At 36.2% G+C, this 21,704-nt stretch overlaps 2 protein-coding genes across 8 annotated transcripts in view; one reads left to right on the top strand and one right to left on the bottom strand.

The window, feature by feature from the left end:
- The first annotated feature begins 2,896 nt into the window (after positions 1-2,896).
- On the top strand, positions 2,897-19,879 carry VPS26C (VPS26 endosomal protein sorting factor C). 2 transcript variants are annotated; one of them, XM_070750411.1, is made up of 8 exons: positions 2,897-3,196; positions 8,139-8,282; positions 11,224-11,373; positions 12,191-12,271; positions 15,922-15,996; positions 17,262-17,412; positions 17,938-18,090; positions 18,904-19,879. In XM_070750411.1, exons 1-8 carry the CDS (start codon positions 3,140-3,142, stop codon positions 18,984-18,986), a joined length of 894 nt encoding a protein of 297 aa, XP_070606512.1. In that variant the 5' UTR covers positions 2,897-3,139; the 3' UTR covers positions 18,987-19,879. The 2 variants fall into 2 exon arrangements, with proteins under 2 accessions (XP_070606512.1, XP_070606513.1); XM_070750412.1 differs by having other exon boundaries at positions 3,161-3,408.
- A 918-nt stretch (positions 19,880-20,797) lies between these two features.
- Positions 20,798-21,704, bottom strand: part of TTC3 (tetratricopeptide repeat domain 3) — a 99,433-nt gene continuing 98,526 nt past the window's right edge. For all 6 annotated transcript variants that reach the window (XM_070750405.1, XM_070750409.1, XM_070750410.1 and 3 more), the window contains one exon: positions 20,798-21,269. In XM_070750405.1, coding sequence (XP_070606506.1) covers positions 21,162-21,269 — 108 coding nt within the window. In that variant the 3' untranslated portion in view covers positions 20,798-21,161. The remainder of the gene's footprint in view (positions 21,270-21,704) is intronic.

The following is a 21,704-nucleotide window of genomic DNA, read 5'->3' as shown; positions in this document are numbered from 1 at the left end:
TTGTTAATCAGCATCTTTATTCAAGGTAAAGATTCCCCTTGCACATATGTGATAATTGTTCCTGACTCTAGGGGCAGTTCTCATCACTGTTTCAAAGCTAAAAAGCTAGTCGTGTCCAAAATCGTTTCCATGGTCATGTGGCCAACATGACTAAACACCAAAGGCAGACAGAACCATGTTACCTTCCCACCAAAGGTGGTTCCTATTTTTACATGCCTTTGAACTGCTAGGTTCAATGAAGGTTGATTGCTAGGTTATATGAAATAGAAAATCTTTATTATCTTTATTAAATATTTATTTAATATATTAAACTATTATTATATTTATTTATTTAATATAATAAATTATTATTATATTAATATTAAATAATATAATTATTTATCTTTATTAAATGATTTTTAAATCCTCAGTTTTAAACACTATAATGAATATTAATCACATTCTGACCTGTCAAATGTGGTAGGTGAACTAAAGAAAAGACTGTTTTCCCTATTCCTATTACAGAAAAGAGTGTGGGTATAGTCTGCCCTACCAGTCATTTATAACAACAGAAAAATCTGTGGGCATGATTGTAAACACCAATGATGTTTATATGGCTAAAAGACTAAAAACATAATATTCAGGCTATTGTGTCAAACAAAAGTCAAACTTAAAAGTTATCTCTTATGATTGCTAGTCATGGGAGGCTTGAGTATATAGTTTACCAGACTGGACTGAAAAAAATTCAGGAGACTATTAGATGGTAGTAATTCTCTATGATCTTCCAAATTTTTGTAGCCCAAATTCATACAAATTCATGACTGTAGATCTGAAGGTCAGCGGTTCAAATCTCATCACCGGCTCAAGATTGACTCAGCCTTCCATCCTTCCGAGGTGGGCAAAATGAGGACCCGGATTGTGGGGGCAATATGCTGGCTGTTAAAAAGTGCTACTGCTAACATGTTGTAAGCCGCCCTGAGTCTAAGGAAAAGGGTGGCATAAAAATCGAATAAATAAATAAATAAATACTAAAAGAAGATATTCTGCAAAACCAAGGAGTAGCCTTTTTTCCCTGCTATCCTAATACTATTGTGATTTATAACCCATTCATTGCATCCAGACCATATATGAAATAGGAACAGAAAATCTCCCTCTAACCTTATCCATAGCTCCTCAGATTTTTAGTTCACCATAACAAGGCTATCTAAAAATAAGAAAGTGACAAGCCTATACATGGATATAGCTTAGAAAACTATAAAAGATGGGTGCTGTCCAAGATAGATTTCTTTAAAAAGTTATTTGCACCAGATCTCAAAGCAAATCATTTGCTCTTGTATGCCCACTGTGCAAAACATTATTATTCCACTGAATTATCCAACATGTCTTCTAATTTACATTTGATATTAGTAAATTATGTCCTATCACTGTTAAAGTTACACAGGTAGTCCTTGATTTATGACAATGAAGCCCAAATTTTCTGTTGCCAAGTGAGACATCTGTTAAGTGAATTTTGGCCCATTTTACGACCTTTTTAACTACAGATGTTGAGTGAATCATGGCAGTTATTAAGCAATGACAATGATTGCTAAGTGAATCTGACTTCCACATTGACTTTGCTTGTCCGGTCGCCAATGGTAATTACATAACTCCAGGACACTGCCACCATCATAAATATGAGTCAACTGCCAAACGTCTGAATTTTGATCACGTGACTATAGGGCGGGGTGGGCTGCTAGCCGGAACGCTAAATTGGGCTCGCTACCGCGGCTCATGAATGCTAGCGGGACCAGCATGATTTTGCTCCTGCACCTGTGTAGGTAGCAAAGTCACACCTGGAGCCACAGGTGCGCCCATGTTTCTTCATGTGCGGAAGCAAAATCGCGCTGGCCTCCCTAGCACTCACAAGCTACCGCGGCGAGCCCAATTTAGCATTCCGGCTAGCAGCCCACCCCTGCTATAGGAATACTGCAACAGTTGTAACTTGTAAGTATGAACAATTATATAAATCACTTTCTTCAATCATGTTGTAACTTTGGTCACTAAACAAACATAAGCCAAGGACTACCTGTACATACATATTGCTGCCAGTGGATTAGGAATCAATGCACAAAGAACACCAAAAGCCTAAAATTCATTTCTGTCAATCATCCAGCAAAGGTCTTTTCCAGAAACTTACAATAAAATATAAGAATTAATCCAATCAGATTTCTTGAAAGAACAAACGCAAAGGGATATAGTCTCAAATCCTTTAAAAGCGTTTTGTAAAACAAATGTTTCCTTTCGTTTCCTTTTTTTTTTTTTGCATGAAGTAGCACAGAGTCCCAAAGGCTGCTTCCAGGTGAGTTCATACAAGGCTGCAGCTGTCGCCTTTTACAGCGTAATCCTGCCCGCGATTACCGACGAAGAGAGATCCTGTTTTCAACAGACCCGCTTTTCAAATAGATTCCGCGATATTGTTATTTTGATAGCCGCTCTCAGAATCCAAAAAGCGTAACGATCTCGGCATAGGTTTCCGATCTGTTTTTCATTAAAATAATAATAATAATTAGAGTTTTCAGTAGACAAAAACCCCACAATCAGCCGTCACTCGCTGGTACATATAAACAGTGAAACACTGGCATTCGGGTAGGCGTAACCATCGCGCATGCGGGTCACGTCAGGCAGGTTTAACTTCCTTCTCAAGGCACGCTGGGAAATGTGGTTCCCTACCAAACGGGATCGATTCCTTTTCTCGTTGGTCTTTCCTCGCCTTCCCCGTTCATGCTCTCCCGCTTGCGATTCCAGGGGAGGCAAAAGCAAGCGCGCGCACAAAAAAAAAATAAAAATCCCTCCCCCTCCCCCCTTCTTCTGATTGGCCTGCTAGCGAACCGAAAGTCAGGCGAGAGCTCGGTCTGAAGAAAAAAAAATGGCGCCGAGAGAGAGAGAGGCGCGAGAGAGCAATGGCACTGAGTCAGATGTGACAGGCGGCGCGCCCCGCCCCTGTGATAGGGTGGAGTCGGCCGCGGCGAAAGGAAATCGGAAAACGGACTTCAGCAATACAATCTTCTCCCGTTGCCTCCCCCCCGCCAAAAAAAAAAAGAAATTGGCTGGAGTCACGTGGGAAGGGGCCGGTTGGGAAGCCTCCTGATCCGAGCGGCCCCGAAGGTTGGGAGTCATCGCGATGGGCACCGCGCTGGACATCAAGATCAAGCGAGCCAACAAGGTGTATCGTTGCGGGGTGAGCATTGTTGCTGCGGCTGCAAAACCGTCTGGCGATGTGGAGACGCTGGGATGTAATAACAACAACAAGAGCTGGAAGGGACCTGGGAGGTCTTCTAGTCCGACGCCACTTCCCTAAATGTTTATTTAGGGAAGCTTTGCTTTGGGGCGGAAAAGAGCGCTTGCAAATCCTGGTTGCGATCTTCCTCGGGATTTACCTCGTCGCGTCAGGTGTTTTTTCCCCTCCCATCTCTCGGGGTTCCCCCCCCCCCCCATGGAGATTTATTATTCTTTTATTTTACTTTGCTTTTGAAATAATGTCCTTGGAAGATTGCAGGTTTGTGGAGCCCGCGCGGGTCTGGGCGTCGTTGTCTTTGGAGCAGCGGATGAGATTTACTCGGTCGGTCGGTCGGATGATTTCTGGAATTAACCCCCCTGGAAGAGGGAGAGAGGAATTAAAAGGCGCCAAGCCTGACCACAACGGATACGTTTCATGAGGGGAAACAAAACAAAACAAAAAAGAAAGGGCTCTTCCTGATATCTTGTGTGCAGGATTTCCCCCCCCCCCCTGGATGTTCAGTTTACCTCACTACAGGTTTTAAAGGAGACTATATACACAACACCTTTCTGGCACCTGAATATCTGTTTTCGTAAGAATGAGGTTATTCACCTTTTTTTTTTTAAAAGGTACTAGATATCTTTGGTCCTAAGAAACCTAGTTTAGGTGGAGTCTATTGTGTACTTAGCATAATTCCAGATTTGATTTCTGTTATTTGATGAAATCTAAGGCAGAAACGTACCAACATTTTTCCAGTTGGTTAAGATTTGGAAAAAGGAAAATGAATAAGAAAGTTACATTTTTTGTTACTGATAATGGTTCAGAGTTTATTAATAAGATGTTTGTAACCAGGTTGCAAAGAGCTGGAATAGAACATAGGCATTCTGCTCCAACATAATGCTTATGTTGAGAGAAGTCAGACACAGCAAGCTATGATTAGAACTAATCATAGTTCTAGAACTAAGGAGTGTGCATAAGTGCACTAGAGCAGTGTTTCCCAACCTTGGTAACTTGGAAGATATTTGGACTTCAACTCCCAGAATTCCCCAGCCAGCATTCGCTGGCTGGAGAATTCTGGGAGTTGAAGTCCAAATATCTTCCAAGTTGCCAAGGTTGGGAAACACTGCACTAGAGTGCCTTCCATCCCCTGTCCTAATGTTTCTCTTTTACTAGTATCATGTATATAAATATTATATCTTTGTATACCACCAATACAACAAACAAATAAATAAATATTCTGGTATAGTTACTAGGTTGGGGATACCCTAACATTTTATAGGCTGTCTCTTTTCCCCTCAGTATTTGAATTTATGAAGTGCAGCAATGGCTTTGGAAGATAGGAAAACAACAACTGCCTTCATAGGGGGGGGGGGGGGGGTCATGTACTTGGCAGTAGAGGTGGGCTGGTAAGGTGGAACAGCGACGTGTGCTCACCCCCGCGGCTCTGAGTGCTAGCGGAGTCCAGCACAATGTTGCTACTGCACCTGCACCTGGGCACGTAGCACACAGGTGTGCCCAGGTGCAGTAGCATGATTGCGCTGGACTCCACTAGCGCTCAGAGCCATGGGGGTGAGCACACGTCACTGTTCCACCTTAGCAGCCCACCTCTGCTTGGTAGTACTGGAGTTGATTGAAGGCTTTTGTTCCCTGGTAAGATTTGGTCCAAGATTTTAGAAGATCAGAGTTGGAGCCCCTCGTCAGTGTCTCAATCTTGGCAGTTTGAAACTCTGAACTTCCAGAGACCAGGATTCCTCAGTGAAGAAGCCCACTCCTCTACGATTGAGAAACACCCGCATTGCGTCTGGGTCAAAAAGTAACTATGTTTGCCTCTGTGACAAGATGAAGTTGTGAAGGTTCAGGCTCTGCTCACCCCCCTGCAAAATAAGAAAAAAGACATAGTTGTGTGTGCGCGCGATTGATAATTAATTAGGGGAACTGAAACACTTTGGATAATTTTTAAATCTTTTTTTTAAATGCCATAAAAAGAAGAGTTCCTTTATTCCTGCTCAAATATTTTCTGTTAACATAGCACAAAGACATTTTACCTAATGCATGAAGCACTATTTTCAAAAACGGTGGTACAATTCTGCAATGCCAAGAGGAAGATCCTTTCCTGCCCTCAGCTGGCATTTGGGCTTTCTACCAAAGGAAGGAGGAGGATTCTGTGCCTGTTTTGTTTGGGATTTTTCTGTTGCTTGAACTAGGGGCTGGTGAATTTGCTTTTGACAGGGCTGAAAGAAAATAACTGATTATTAACAGGATAATTGTTTATTATACCTTGAACTTTTCCTAGCTTATCCATGATAAAATTGATACTTAGATTTCTCAGAATCCTTCAGTTTGTAATTCCATTTATTAGGAAAAAGCATTTTAAATGAAAAGAGCAAAAATCATTGTTTGAATAAATTTATATTTAATAAATGTATTAGCCATGATAATTATATGAGTAAATCAAATGCATATTGCATTTGCATTCTTAAAATAATGTAACAAAAATTATTAAATGCAGTACAGTATAAAGATGAATACTGCATATAGTTCAGTGTCTTTGAAAATATATTTCCTCCCCCATAAAACCAATAAAGAAAATTCTAAGGATATCTCTTTAGTGCTTCTACCTTTTGAATCCCAGACTTTGGGGTTTGGCAAAAGATCCTAAAATTTCAATTCAAAATATTTCCTTGATAATTATTTGCAGTACTATATTTTATATTAATTTACATTTTTTATATGTGAATGATACAGGATTACAACTTCAGAGTAAATTATTTACTTGGATTTTTTATAGTTCTTTTACATTGAAATGCTATGCATGGTTTGTTAATAAATGGATTATAGATTTGATCCAGTATATAGATTTGAACTGCACGCTTAATTTTCAGAACTATTCACTATGCATTGCACATTTTAAAGCTTGCTGAAAATATTGAATCGTTTGTGTTAAGCACGTCTATAATCTCTTATTGGTTTGTTTTCAGGTACTCAGTGTATTTTGTAATCTATGTGATATTTTTCATAAACCATATTTGTTCTTGGTCAATAGTAAGGCATTGCCATCATACTAATGTGCACACTTATTCATGTCTGTGGCCAATACACTTTTAATGTTACAGGCATTCTTTTAATATTTATTCATATGTAGAGTGAACAACCAAGTGGACATCTTTGTCTTGTTCAAATTTGAATGATTCACTAAACATTCAATTTATTCCTTTACATGCTTTCTTTTTATCACTCATAATCACTTTTATCTTGCTCAGGTTTAATGCAAATCATTCTGTGCTCAAGAATAACATATTCATGTTATGGCATACTTTACTTTTCTGATCAATAATTGTATAATCAGTTATCTTTTCAATCAAAATATTGCCAAACACTTGTGTATGCCTGCTTCAGCTAATTCTTTAATAATTTTGCCATTCATGCATTTTTACCTTTTTTAAATAGAGAAATAAGAATGACATTCTTTTAAATGTTAAGCTCATAAGTGTTCAACATTACACAACCATTTCATAAGCAAACCATTCTATATTTGATCATTTTCCAGTTATACCATCTCTGCCTGCAGTTTGCCATTTTCACAATACCTATTATTTCTACAGTACTTCCTTTTCAACACCTATTTTCTTAGATACTGAAAGCATTTGTAGCATTCATTTCAAATTTTTTGATTTATTATTGTTTCCATACACATTTTAAAATATTTTTATTATTAATTATGTTAGTTTTACTAAAGGTTTCTTGTTTATTTATTTATTTTGTTTTCTTCCAAAACAATTTTTATTGTTTCATTGTGAAAAATATTCTATACTTTATCTGCCTATTTAAATCATAACCATTCCTTGCTGGCTTTTATTCCATTATTTGGATCTTCATTTTTCTTACTATACACATTATATACCATCCTCATTTTATGAAGTATGAGCATTTATAAGCATTTATTTTTTTCTTATTAAGAACCTTTACTCTCCTTTACTCCATCGAGCAACTTCTTTTATACTTTCCATTCTTGTATCTCTGAATGCTTTGATGGCATTTTGTAGCAACATTATTTTTCATTCTATTCAAATTAGCTTGTATATTCTCTTTCTTTTTGGCCATTCATTCTGACGAGTGATTAATCTGTCTTCCAAAATATTTTCATAGAGAATTACATTATCAGATTTAGATAGAGTCAAGCCACACACAGCATTCTCTGCTAATTGTAAAAATACAAAATTGGTAAATGTTAGCAAATTTTGGCCAATATTCCAGGCAAGCTAAGATATCTAAACTGAAAGGAGATAATAGAGAAAATCATAGCATGTGCAGAGATGGAAAACTAACGCTAGAAATAAAAAACAAGGAAGAGTCCGAATTTTATAAATGTTGGGATATGTTTTATTGCTGGTTAGAAAAAAGATTAAAGTGATCAATGTACATGTAGCTAATAATTATAAAGAGCAATTGCCTGGTAAAAAATTGTATAATGAAAAAATAGAGACTTAAGTTATAAATTATTATTATTGTTCTTTTTTTCAAAAGTATTCAACAGATATTTAAAAGAGATATGTAATAGAATGTGTATATAGTTTGAACCGTTATACAGATTTGCTTCACATTCTTCCAATTTTCTTTTTAAACTGTTTTGTTTTGTATTGTATGTTGTGTGTGTATATGTACTTAAATAAAATTTATTTTTAATAAAAATAAATAAAATAAACCTTTGCAAGCCAACTTAATATTACCTATTTCCAACTACATGTAATTAGAAAGTTCATGAAATATATTGACATATTAAGTGTACTGGTACTTCCTTGGATAATTATTGTATTGATATACCTAAATTGTCATAATATATAAAATGTAAGAAGTAGTATCAAACCTGATCTGTATGATGTTCTCAATTTCCCCCCCATTATAGGAAGTTCTCACGGGAGTGGTGGTCATAACAAGTAAAGATTCAATCCAGCATCAGGGAATCTCATTAACAATGGAAGGATCTGTAAATCTGCAGCTCAGTGCTAAAAGCGTTGGTGTGTTTGAAGCGTTCTGCAATTCTGTTAAGGTACAAACAATTAAAATCATGGATTATGGACCACCTTTCTACCAGAATATATGAGAATAAATATAGGGAGACTGTACTTATGTGATCAGTCCAACCTTGCTGACTAATGGACCCACGAGGGTTCCAGAGGGAAGTGGGGAGAGTGTTCCATAGGGTCTACAGCAAGGTCCATGAAGGCCTTTAATTGCCATTTAGAATTAAAGGCCAGCTGTAGCCTTAGATCAGATTGTACCATGCAGTATCCCATTGCAATGGGTCTCATCGTTCCCTGTGGTTTACGGAGATTAAACGGGAGAGAAGTACTTCTGGATGTCAACAAAAGATGAACTCAAGCAAGCACAGGAGTTGCTATTAGAATCTACTTTGTGGTGGTAAGGGTAGTGAAATCACAATACTTCTGTTGCTTTTGCACACATATCCTTTTTCTGGGTGACCTGATCCCACTCAAATTTGTTCCCAGTTAGAGTCCAGCATTGGTGCAAATCCTGTGGTGATGCCTAGAACACAATCTTGTCTTGTTATCTGGGAACAGTTTGAGTCTGTTGGGCCCAAAGGTCCTTACAACTGTGAGTTCAGCCATCTTGCCCCTCCTGGTTCACCCTGGCTGCCTGAGGTGATATGTGGGTGGGTCTTCCAGTGTTGAATTCATACCTGAATGAGAGGTTGTTCCTTCATCTCTTACAAAGTATTCGTTCATCTCCCATCCCCCTTCTCAAAAAGCCATTACTGGATCCCACCAAACTGGACAATGTTTGACCAGTGTCCACCCTTTTTAGGAAAGATTGTACAGAAGCTGGCTGCACAGCACCTTCCACAGATTATTTGAATCCTTTTCAGTCAGGATTCAGGCTCACATAGAAATTATATTGGTTGTGCTTTTGGATGATTTCTGGCAGGAGTAGGACAGTGATAGTACATCCATTCTGGGTGTCATTGACCCCTTGGTGGCTTTCAGTACCACTGACCATGGGGTTTCCCTGGATTGGTGTTAGGGATTAGGAATGGACGATGTGCTGGTTCACTTCCTTCCTATGGGGCCATTAGCAATCAGTGATGATTTTTAGTGAGAGATTCCACCCTCAGCCCCTACTGTGTGGGATGCCACAGAGCTTTATGCCCTTTCCTGTTTAACATTTACCTGAAACTGCTGGGAGAAAGCATCTGTCACTATGGAGTGAAATAAGACTAGCGCCCTGATGATACTCAACTGTACCTCTCTGCTTCTGACAAATTGAGTAATGTTTGCATGCCCTGACCTAAGGCCTGGAGGCTTTGACAGTCTGGTTGGGGAGCAACAGGCTTAAACTGAACCCTAGCAGGAAAGAATTAGTGGCTTTGAGTTTTAGAGCCTTCTGTTTTGGGGGACTTTACCATTTCTGGCACCAGATGAAATTGCACTGCTCCAAACTGACCTGGTCTTCAATCTGGGACTTCTGCACTTGACTCTTGCTCAAGGAAGAGATGCAGTCATAGCCAGGAGAGCCATTGTGCAGCTTTGTGTTGTGTAGCAGTTCCTGGATCTTGAAGATCTACTCACAGCTACGCCCTGATAATCTCCAAGTGGTCTGTCTAGCACTTTATAAGGGGCTGCCTTTAAACAGTATCTGGAAGCTTCAGCTTGTGCAAAATATACCCACTCTCTAGAACAGGGCTGTCAAACTCCTGGCCTGTGGGCCAGGTGCATCATGCAGTGTCCATGCCCACGCCCGGTTTAACAAAGTGGTGAAAAAGTTCCGATACATCATGTGACATTGCCCTGACAATGTGAGTTTGACACCCCTGCTCTAGAACATTATTCTCCTTGAAGTGAGGTTAACCTCAACCCTTTTGGCATTTTGGAAAGCCTTTAAAATGTGTTTTAAAAAACAACAACAACAACACACAACCCTCGGGTCTGGGCATTTGCTGGCAGCACCATATATGACATCTTAACCCTATCACAATCATGTTTTTACTTACATTAATTATTTAATTACTTTTAAATATTGGTTTAAAATAGTATTTGTTTTTAATAGTTGGTTTCATGTTGTTTCATGTTATTTTAGGATATCTCAGTTAATGAATTAGATAGAAAGTATATAGGGAAAGACAATGAACTGGATGGTGACTATGATAAAACAAATTTATCCTTATGTCGCCTACTTTTAAACAATTGCCCATTTCTTGAGTTTCTGTACTATACTTTCACCACAAAAGATAATGTTTAATTACTAAAAATAGTGTTATGCCTTCCATTAGTAACTGTGTAAAGTACCGTAGATATTTAAAGTCTTTTTATTTTCTTTTAATGTGTTTTAAACATTTATTAGACTTCCACCAGGTAAGATTTAAGTGTTTAGTAGTTAAATTAAAGAGATAACTATTCAGACAAGGGGGAAAACTTTTTCATTTTATATGATAGCCTTGATCTGACTAGTCATAAATCTTGAAGTAGATGGGTGGACAGTAGCTAAATTTTAATTCGATGTTGAGAGTTTTGAGCAGTGGGCTTGTCTTAATTTTTCAATTAGATTATGCAGATTATTTCAGATGTAACAAGGCTTTTATTATTTTTACTATTTATGAAAGCAGTTTTAATATACAAGTGAAAAAGATTACATGAATGCATACCTGTGTTTTTTAAATGTATTTATTTATTTGGTAAAAAAAAATAACATATAAAATTCCAATTTCAGTCGAACAGTGTGTTGTCTGAGTACAAGTAATTTTAAAAAATAATCAAAATGTTTACAGCAATAGTATATACATTAATATTGATTCTATAATGACAGTAATATTTGCTTAACCATTTTAACAAATCTCTGTTATAACATTAGTCCTTTTCTTACATTCCCATGTTTCTAACTTCTGTTTTATTAGCCAACCATTCATGTGCTTTTTGTTTGCAACAAAAAATAAAGAACAATTAACAGTCTTACTAATTTTTTATTTGTTTTTGCAGCCTATCCAACTGATTAATAGTACAGTAGAAATGGTAAAATCTGGAAAACTGCCTAGTGGTAAAACCGAAATTCCTTTTGAATTCCCACTGCAAGTTAAAGGAAGCAAAACTCTTTATGAAACTTACCATGGAGTTTTTGTCAATATCCAGGTAAGAGCAGATGACAGTCTACAAAAACGTTGCTCTTTATGGTGATTGTACACAATTGCTTTAATTTTTTTAAGATTAAGCCAGGAAAATTCATGAGTTGTCTAATGGCATGAATTTCTTCTTTGGTATATTTGATTCAAATTTAAAGAATCCCATAAAGCGCTATGAGAAACTGCACCTTCAAATATTTTTTTCATACTTTCATTATTTTAAATGAAGCAAACTACAGATCCTGGCAAATCGGAAAAATACTGAAGAGGATATTCTTCATAGAAATGCACAGACTTCTTATACTGTGGATTTTTTTAAAAAAATGAGATTCATTTTACCTAATATAATCTTAGAGCTCTATAAATAAGTTTCTTCTTGTAAGCTACAGTATAGAATAGACGTTCTCTGGCATATAGTTTTAATTCAGAATTGATATGTATGGCTCAGTGTCTAATCTCTTTATTGGTTAAATATGGGAGTTTTAACTAACAAAGTTTGTTAGTTAGGATTTATGATGGAGGCTTCCTTTGAGCTAATGATTGTAGTACAGAAAATTGTGTCTCAAAACTATTTGCTTCCCTTCCTTTTGCAAATAATTCAAATCTATCCAAGATATTAATATACCTAATCTTATGAAAAACACTAAGCTTATTATTCTTCTTTGCAATGCTTTTTATTTCTAATATTTAATATCATGGCTTTATTATTACTATAGTACACATAAATAAAATACCAATTTACAAAATTAGAAATCATTAGTAATAAATACTTATTTTTTTATTTCCTGAGCAGGATTATAACCTTTCTGTTTTGCATATTTGTATAGTATACTCTTCGATGTGATATGCGACGCTCTCTCCTGGCCAAAGATTTGACAAAATCTTGTGAATTTATAGTCCACTCACCAGTAAGTTTGCTTTTAGGAATTGATTATTAGAGACCCTGTGAATATATTCATTTAGTTGTTGTTGGACGGTATAGAAAAGTCCCAGAGGAACATATGTACTTAATGCAAGTAAACAGATCTGTAGCTATTCTTTTTCTCTGCAGAATGAAATTCTTACGCATGCAAAAGCTTGAATTCCTTGGTTCAGGTACAGATGCCACATAGTTCATGTTTCCCTGCATTTTGCCAAATTTATGTGATGTTAAATTTTCTAAGACTATTCACGCTTATGTTTTTTGCCAAAGATAAATTAAACATATGGGTAATTTTGACAATTTTGTTAAAAGGTACTGTGTGCCTCCTGGGCCATTCATTAAATGGCATTGCTTTGAAGATGAGAGCAGGTCCACTCTCTCAGATTTTAATGGTTGGACACAAATAATAAGAAAGTAATTACCGTATATACTCGAGTATAAGCCGACCCGAGTATAAGCCGAGGCACCAGCTTTTGCCACAAAAACTGGGAAAACGCATTGACCCGAGTATAAGCCGAGGTTAGAAAATGCAGTGGCTACTGGTAACTTATAAAAATGGAAAACAATAAAATTACATTAATTGAGACATGTTTTAGAATATTTATTTTAAAGAAAACCAGTAAACTAGCTCTGTAAATTTAAAAGAGGGTAAACAAATTAACAATATTAACAATAAATTAAAAAGTAAAAAAAGTAGCTCGATCAGGAACAAAGCTAAAACCTAAGAGTTAAAATCCTTCAAAACTGGATTCCTTCTCATCATTAATTGGATTTACATTATTGTTCTGTTTTTATATATGCTGTGAGCCACCCTGAGTCCTTGGAGAAGGATTGCATACAAATCCAATTAAATAAATAAACAAACAAACAAACAAATAAATAAGTGTATCCAAAGAAGAGCTTCAGCATTAGCTGCTGTGAGGTTATCAGCATAGAAAACCAAATAGATAGATAGATAGATAGATAGATAGATAGATAGATAGATAGATAGATAGATAGATAGATATAGATAGAAAGATAGATAGACAGACAGACAGAAAAATAGATAGATAGATAGATAGATAGATAGATAGAAATAGATACAGATAGATAGATAGATAGATAGATAGATAGATAGATAGATAGATAGATATAGATAGAAAGATAGATAGACAGACAGACAGACAGACAGATAGATAGAAATAGATACAGATAGATAGATAGATAGATAGATAGATATAGATAGATAGATAGAAAGAAAGAAAAATAGATAGATAGAAAAATAGATAGATAGAAAGATAGAAAAATAGATAGATAGAAATAGATACAGATAGATAGATGATAGATAGATAGATAGATAGACAGATAGATATAGATAGAAAGATAGATAGACAGACAGACAGATAGAAAAATAGATAGATAGAAAGATAGACAGATAGAAAAAGAATTCCTGTCTAGCTCTGCCTCATAATACATTATTAGATCCTATCCAAGCAAGGACAGCAACTACCACAAAATACCATTTTTTAAACAGTTTAAATCCTTTCAAAGGAGGGGGAGGAGAATCTGACAGCAGGGGGCCTTTTTAATCTGACTAAAGGCAATGCAGAGAGGAATACTCACCATTACTTTTTTCCCCTCGGTTGGAGCAAATGGCTGCCTCATTTGCTTGAGCCAGGGAGAGGAACTACCGCATGCCAGAGGAGACAAAAGCTGGTGCCTCCTCGCTCTGGCTCAAGCAATGGCGCCCTCGTGTGGTGACTTTGTTAATGACCCGAGTATAAGCCGAGGCTGTGTTTTTCAGCCCATTTTTTGGACTGAAAAACTCGGCTTATACTCGAGTATATACGGTAATGAAACTTGGACAGGAGAGGTATTTCAGCAGTTTATAAAGCATATTCGTAACTGCCGATGCTGTTATATTCTGTACAACCTACAGCTTCTGTGTTGTCTTTAAATGCAGTCTCCTATACAGCAGATTGCAATAGTTCTTATACAAGGTGACTAAAGAATAGCTAATTGTGAAAAAAGGATTCTTGTCTTGTACGCTTTGTTTCTATATTCTGTGAACCGCCCTGAGTTTTCGGAGAAGGGCGGCATACAAATCTAATAAATAAGAAGAATAAGAAGGAGCACAGAACACCAGATGAAACTGTTAAAGGTTTCCAGACATAGCTGCATCCTGCATACGAGTCTGGGGGGTGGAGGAATGCATTCCCATTCAGAATTAAAGGTGAAAATCCATAGCAATAGAAGAACCAGGACACATGGCTTTGTCAATGGTAAATCAATCTGACCCATATCCAGAGCCCAGCAGCTTTCCGGCACTAAGCCAAGAATTTAACGGCAGTGGCAGAGTTGAAGTACACAACTGGATGTTATATGCATGCTGAGAATACCTATTTTGACATATTACTTTGCCTAGGTGCTTCATGTAGATGTTAAATAGAAAGGCACCCCACAAGTCATGCCTCAGGCTCAAGAGCTGTCATCCCCGTCAACGCCAACTGAAAATCGGCTGCAGAGAAAAGGAGAGAACCACTATAACACATGCCTCCCATTCCTAATCCTCACAGTGAAGTTCTCTTCAGGATCGCGTCAACTTCATTCAATCATGACGTTCTTAGCCTTCCCATCCACTCTTTTTTTTCATACATTTGTTTCACAGTTTGATGCACATTATTTGCCCATATGATTAAGCCACATCAGTGTAATTCTTTCATATCAGTCATGTTTGATAGCCAAGGGTCACCCATGATAATTCAACATTCATTCATTTTTAACTATCTTTTTGCTTCATCATTCAATTTAAAAAAAAAAAAATCCCATTCTATCTTTGATCAATTTACTTTTAGAGCAGAAATACCCAATTTACATACCTACTGGTATTTTGTTCAACAAACATTTATTCCTTATAGCAGGCAACATAGTTACTACTTTTCTGCCAGTATTTACAGTATTTGCATGACTTAAAATTATATATAAATGTTCATGTAAACATTCATTTGAAGAAGGAGGTAAATATGTTCGACATAGGTCCAGCAGGTAGCCACTATGTTGTAATGGGAAGTGAACTAAGAGCAGAGAAATCCATATTCTAAGCCATTGATAGCCATAGAAATATACCGAATGATGGACTAATTTTGGGCCAAACACATTATCAGCCTATTCCACCACCAGGACTTTTGTTCTGATGAAAATAGGAGGAAGGAATGGCATATATGTCCCTTGGAAACTCCTGATTGAAAAGCAGAACATAAAATCTGATAAAACAAGAATAGGAATTTGAGCTTCATAATAGCTCACAGTACAATATCATACTGTATGTTTATGTAATTGATGCTATACTCGGTGCTCTAAAATACTAGGCTGGCCTTGGCTATAATATGAGTTTGCTTTTCATTATCATTAGACGGAGTAGAAAATTTTTAAACATTACTTTTTAGCTTAATTAGAGCATGCTTCAAATAATATCCATATGAAGTTTGATTAACCTTAATTGTTCTTACCAAAGTAATTTCTTGCCAAGACTCTTCTAGTGGTGATTTATTCTAGCTCTTTTAATACTTAAAGAACATGGCTTCAAATATGCAGTTTGTCAAACTAAGAAATGACTACTAGATTTAATTCTGAATTTTCTTTTCATTCTTTTTATAGCCTCAGAAAGGTAAGCCAACTCCAAGCCCTGTAGATTTTACTATTACTCCTGAAACACTACAGAATGTGAAAGAGGTAAGAACCATTTTAGAAAAGCAGTTTTGTGAAGTGCTTAAAGGCAACAGACTGGACATTATGAGCTCTAGTTCCCCCCTAGGCATGATGGCAGCTGGGTGGTATTAAGCTAGTCATATTTTTCTCAGCCCTAGGAAGGAGCCAATGGCAAACCATTTCCAAAAACCTTGTCATGAAAATGGCAGGGATTTGTCTAGACAACTACAGAGAATCCATACTAACTTGAAGCACAAAAAGAAAAAAAAAGGGGGGGGGACGGTTTTTTAAAATTTAAGCTCTCAGAAGAGTGGAACAGGGCCAAGCTGGACATTGAAACCATATGAAAGAATGTTGTGTTCATGTATTTCCTCATTTGCATGCTCCAATTTTCTTCTATTTTTGATTTAATGGCAAACCTGCCATTGTATCTGAGGTGGGCAAACCAGGATTAATACAGAAATAGCTGGAAAAAAGATAGAAGCATATGGAGAGAGAAAAGAAAATATTTTTATTAAAGAATGTATCGGAATAAATTTCTTCCATTTAGTTTTGCAAATGAATGTGTGTGTGTGTGAGAGAGAGAGAGAGAGAGAGGAGGGAAGAGGGAGAGAGAGATAGGCCTTTCTCAGTATGGGAAGGAAATCAGTTAAGCAAAACTAGGTTTGAGAGAGCCAGCACTTAATAAAAGCCATAATAAAACTATTTATGAAGCGTGTAGATTACTCCTTTGGAGAAAATCCCAAAGGAGTATTTTTCACAGGGTTCCTGACAGCTTGAAATGGACCTTGGCTTTGGGAGGGAAGCCTTTATACTCATATCCTTTATATGTCATTGAGACTCCTGGAGAAGATATTGGGTTTCTCTTGATTTGCAGTGGGAATGCCACCCTTTCTTTATTTAAGGCTTATATAGGTGATTATTCTCAAGTGTTCTGCATCTTATGATAATTATTTTAGGTTTCACCGATTTCCGCAGGTATGCTGTTAAGATGACTGAGTATAGATCCAACCATTCTTTATGAAGTGCGTAGTGTTCTCTATATTATAGTTCAGTTAACTGTCTACAGATTTATTTTCTGAGGCGTTAACTGCATGTTACACTAAACATATGTTTAGAAACGCACCTGTTTCTTACATATATTTCACTTCTAGTTTGAAGAAAAGATACTGAATGGGATAAAGAGAGGTAATGAAAGTATGTGAAAACAACAAGAAAATTTGTACATTCAATTGTTGTATAAATTACTCTTCCCCTCTTCTCTCTCCTACCCCCCCCTCTGCTTTTAGAGAGCATTGCTTCCAAAATTTCTAATAAGAGGCCATCTTAATTCAACAAACTGCATCATAACACAGCCTCTAACAGGAGAGCTGATCGTGGTGAACTCCGATGCCGCTGTTAAAAGCATTGAACTCCAGCTTGTACGAGTGGAAACCTGTGGTATGTCTTTATGCCTGCTAGTGTGTAAATTGGTGTTAGAGAACAGAATTGGAAGTGTATTCTTAAACTGTGACTGTCAAATGCTTCTGTCATTCTGAATGTTGACAGATTACGGGATAATTGTGCCCTCATCCATATCCAAATGTTTCCAGTTGTGATAATGGTATATTTTAGTAACAAACATTGGTGGAATTTATTTGGCAGTTACCAATCTCATATACAAATAACTAAAATTATGATGTAATTTTATTAACTCCAAAGTGAAATCATCTCCAGAAATTTGAAATGTATGTTCCTGATCTGTGTAATACTAAATTAACTTTATTAATTTTAATACATTTCATATCTGAAGTTCCTCCTGCACCTCTGAATTGATTTGGAACAGCTCTCCAAAGACATCCCACCTATATGAGTGACTCAGACATCTTGATGATGAATGTTTAATTATTAAATCTGCTTGCATCAGAATGTAATATTTAGTAAATTATGGGCTCTGAATGCCACTTGTCTCTCATTTTTGCAAAGGCTGTGCTGAAGGCTATGCTAGAGATGCTACTGAGATTCAGAACATTCAGATTGCTGATGGTGACGTCTGCAGAAATCTTCCTATTCCAATCTACATGGTGTTTCCAAGGTTGTTTACATGTCCTACATTGGAAACTACAAACTTCAAAATTGGTAAGAACTGCATTCAACTTGCTAAGCCATACAAACAGGACTTTGTCTAATGTTTTATTTCTATTGTGGTCACCCAGCACATAGAATAAAACCTATTACTAGGCTATCAGCTGTACAAACCTGTATCATGTTTTCCTTTACTTGACTTTTCCATTGAGATAAAAACTAGCTGTGATTTTTTTTTATATATAGTAGTGCTGGTCTAACCATTTGGTTGTATTGTATCATCGTTCTTTTCTTGACAACCTTTCTTTGGAATCGTGATCATAATTATAATATAAAAGTATTTCAAGTGTGGTTCCTCTACAGATTTTTGTAAAGGCCTATGTTTTGTTTGATACATTTTGTATAACACTGAATTCGGTTAATCTCCTAACAGTTAACCGTATCATATGCATAATATAAAACATGCACAGCAAGAAAAACAAAAAATCTATGCTTAAAACAATATAAACAAACAATACACTAAATTACAAGATATCAGTACATAACAAAAAGGTATTATGAACAATGCACAAATATAAATTGCTTCTGCTGTCAGAAATATTCTACCTAAGAGTTCAGCTTTGAAATGACTTCTCAAATGAGATCAAGATGAACTTTGATCTCTATAGGAAAACTGTTCAAAAGCAGATTCTGCTATAGAAAAACAGTGCTAAGTATATTTTAGAATATTTTTGAACAGTACTGATTTAATGTATACTGCTTCATGCATTGCTATACTAGTAACTTCATTTATATGTGCTACAGGTACCCCAGAAAGTAGATCTAATAATCTGCGCTAATACCAGAATATTTTTCTTTTTTTCACAGAATTTGAAGTTAACATCGTTGTCCTCTTACATGATGATCACTTAATCACAGAGAACTTTCCATTGAAACTTTGCAGATTGTGATTAGGTTTGCTTTACAATTATTCTCAGACTAGATGCCTCCCCTTTGTTGGACATCAAACTATTGGCATTTCAGGCATTAATACAGCTCTTTAAATGATTGGCCTGAATTTTAAGTTACAATAACAATATTCTGACCTAATAAGTCAGTGTTCAATAAGCACTGATTCACATTTGTCTGTAATGCCATTGCAATACAAGTGTTAATCTAATTTGAAATGGGGCCTACATGGCCTACATGTCTCTATTTTTATTCATTTATGAGAGTTCAGTAAGAAATGTAAACATTGAGAGGAAGAGTTGCTTATAGCAATGTGTATTGATCAAAATTTTGTATATATGTCTTAGTCTACCATATTAGTATGGTAGACTAAGACTTAGGAGCATTCTACTTTAACTTTGGAAAGCTTTGTATGTCTTCAGTCATGAGAGATTAGAATTGCATTTATCAAAATATTTGACTGACATATTAAAATTGTTCAAAAAAAAAGATGAATTTAGACATTCCTGTTTTCTCTGCTAGCATCGAAAGACTTGCATTAATTTTTTGTGGGAAATAGCTTAATTAGTAAAAACGGTCTGGCTTTAATAATCAATTGGAGGATTAGCCATAAGGAGTGGAGATGATTCAGTGCTGTCATCGTTACCAGATTGATGTTACAATACATAAAAATAATTTGAGGCAACATAGAGGAAAGTGTGGTAGAGGAAGTAGAGGTAGAGAAGGTAAAATTACTGCACTTTGCCTACCATTGGAAGATGTTGGAATATTGTATTGACTACATTTCACTTTTGATGTAGCATCAGCTTGCAATACTATAGAAAGTTAACTTTACCTTACAACTGATCTACAGTATCTGATTGTTGATGTGAATAAACCATTCATATATTCTAAATGTGTTCACGCACATGATTACAATTAGCTGTGATTCATTGATTTGCATAAAATACCTGAGTGTATTTTGTTCTTCATAAATACCCACTAGGAGGACATTTTAATTAAAGTCATTTTAATTTAACTGAGCCTATTTTGCTATTCCTGCTGGTGCCCAGGCTTGGTATGTGTGAATGCAATTGTGCTTTGCTATTTGATTTTGCGAACCCAGCTAATGTGGTCTATAGTATAAAGTAAGCCTTATGGTTTCAGACACTGAAAGCATATGTAACCAAACTATTATCAATTAAGCTGATCATATGAACAAGCAAAAATAGACTAAAAAGCATTATTAGTTTATTAAAGGTCTCACAAAAAATGAAGAAAAAAGAACTACAGGGTTGGCTTATTTCCTTTAGTGACTATTTGAAGTTACAACAGCACTGAAAAAAAGTGACTTGTGGCCATTTTTCACACAACTGTTAGAGCATCCCATCATCCAAATTCAGACACTTTTTTTCAGCATCTATGAATTTGTGTCTTGAGGTCATGTGATCATCTTTTGTGATCTTCCGGCAAGCAAAGCTAATGGGAAGTCTGGTTCACTTAACGGTGTTACTAGTTTTATACTGGAGTGACAAGAAAGAACATAAAATGCAGCAATTAATTTAACAAGCATGTTGCTTACCAATGGAAATTTTGGGGTCTTTTTGTAAACTCATTATATTAAATAATGACTTCAAATCATGGTGTATTGATTGCATCCTAAACAATTTGTGAATTAAGATTACTTTCTAAAGAGGAAGTTGTAAGTGAAAATCAAAAAGAATCGGGCTCCAAATGTACTGAATAGCATTGCTCACTAGTAAGTAATTCAAGGTATAAGACTAAAAGTTTTATAAACTAACAAGTAAAACCGAATAAATCTGTACTCTACAACTTTATTAATATCAATACACCTTTATTTAAAGAGACAATATCTATTAGATATATTTTGTTAACTTTTTGATTTGTTTTACTGTGATATAGTAAAAATAGCTAACACAGCTAATACAAATTACATATTTCTGCCAAAAGTACAGACACAGATTAACAACATATGATATACAATGTTGTACCATGTATCTTGACTTGTTGGAAATGGGGTATCTAGCAACATGTATATATTTTCCTCAAGCTACACAAAGGGATAATATAATATACAATATAGTGGAAATAACTGGCACAGAATACATATATAATTTTATTATCATGATTTAAAATAATCTAAATATCTTTCTTGCTAATCTGTATAATGCATTGTTTTAAATTTTTTTGTTTCTTCCGGGAAGCTCAGGATAATCTTCTCGCAAAAGTACATGACGCCGACATGTTGGACATGTACTGTGCTCCTTAATCCATGGCCCAATACACTGTATAAGACATAAAAAGATTGCAGAAATATATCATGAAAAATATATGGCTATGAAATATGGGACGAATCCACTGTTAAAAAATAAAGTAAAGCGGAACAAAATACAGTGATACCTCGTCTTACAAACACCTCGTCATACAAACTTTTCAAGATGCAAACCCGGGGTTTATGATTTTTTTGCCTCTTCTTACAAACTATTTTCACCTTACAAACCCACCACCACCGCTGGGATGCCCCGCCTCCGGACTTCCGTTGCCAGCAAAGCACCCGTTTTTGCGCTGCTAGGATTCTGCTGAGGCTCCCTTCCATGGGAAACCCCACCTCCGGACTTCTGTATTTTTGCGATGCTGCAGGGGAATCCCAGCAGCACAAAAATGGGTGCTTCGCTGGCAATGGAAGTCCAGAGGTGGGGTTTCCCAGCGAGGGGAGCCTC

This window comes from Erythrolamprus reginae, chromosome 4, assembly GCF_031021105.1.
Source record: "Erythrolamprus reginae isolate rEryReg1 chromosome 4, rEryReg1.hap1, whole genome shotgun sequence".
NCBI classification, from domain to species: domain Eukaryota; kingdom Metazoa; phylum Chordata; class Lepidosauria; order Squamata; family Dipsadidae; genus Erythrolamprus; species Erythrolamprus reginae.
The sequence above is the reverse complement of the archived record's forward strand: the minus strand, read 5'-3'. Positions and strand labels throughout refer to the sequence as shown.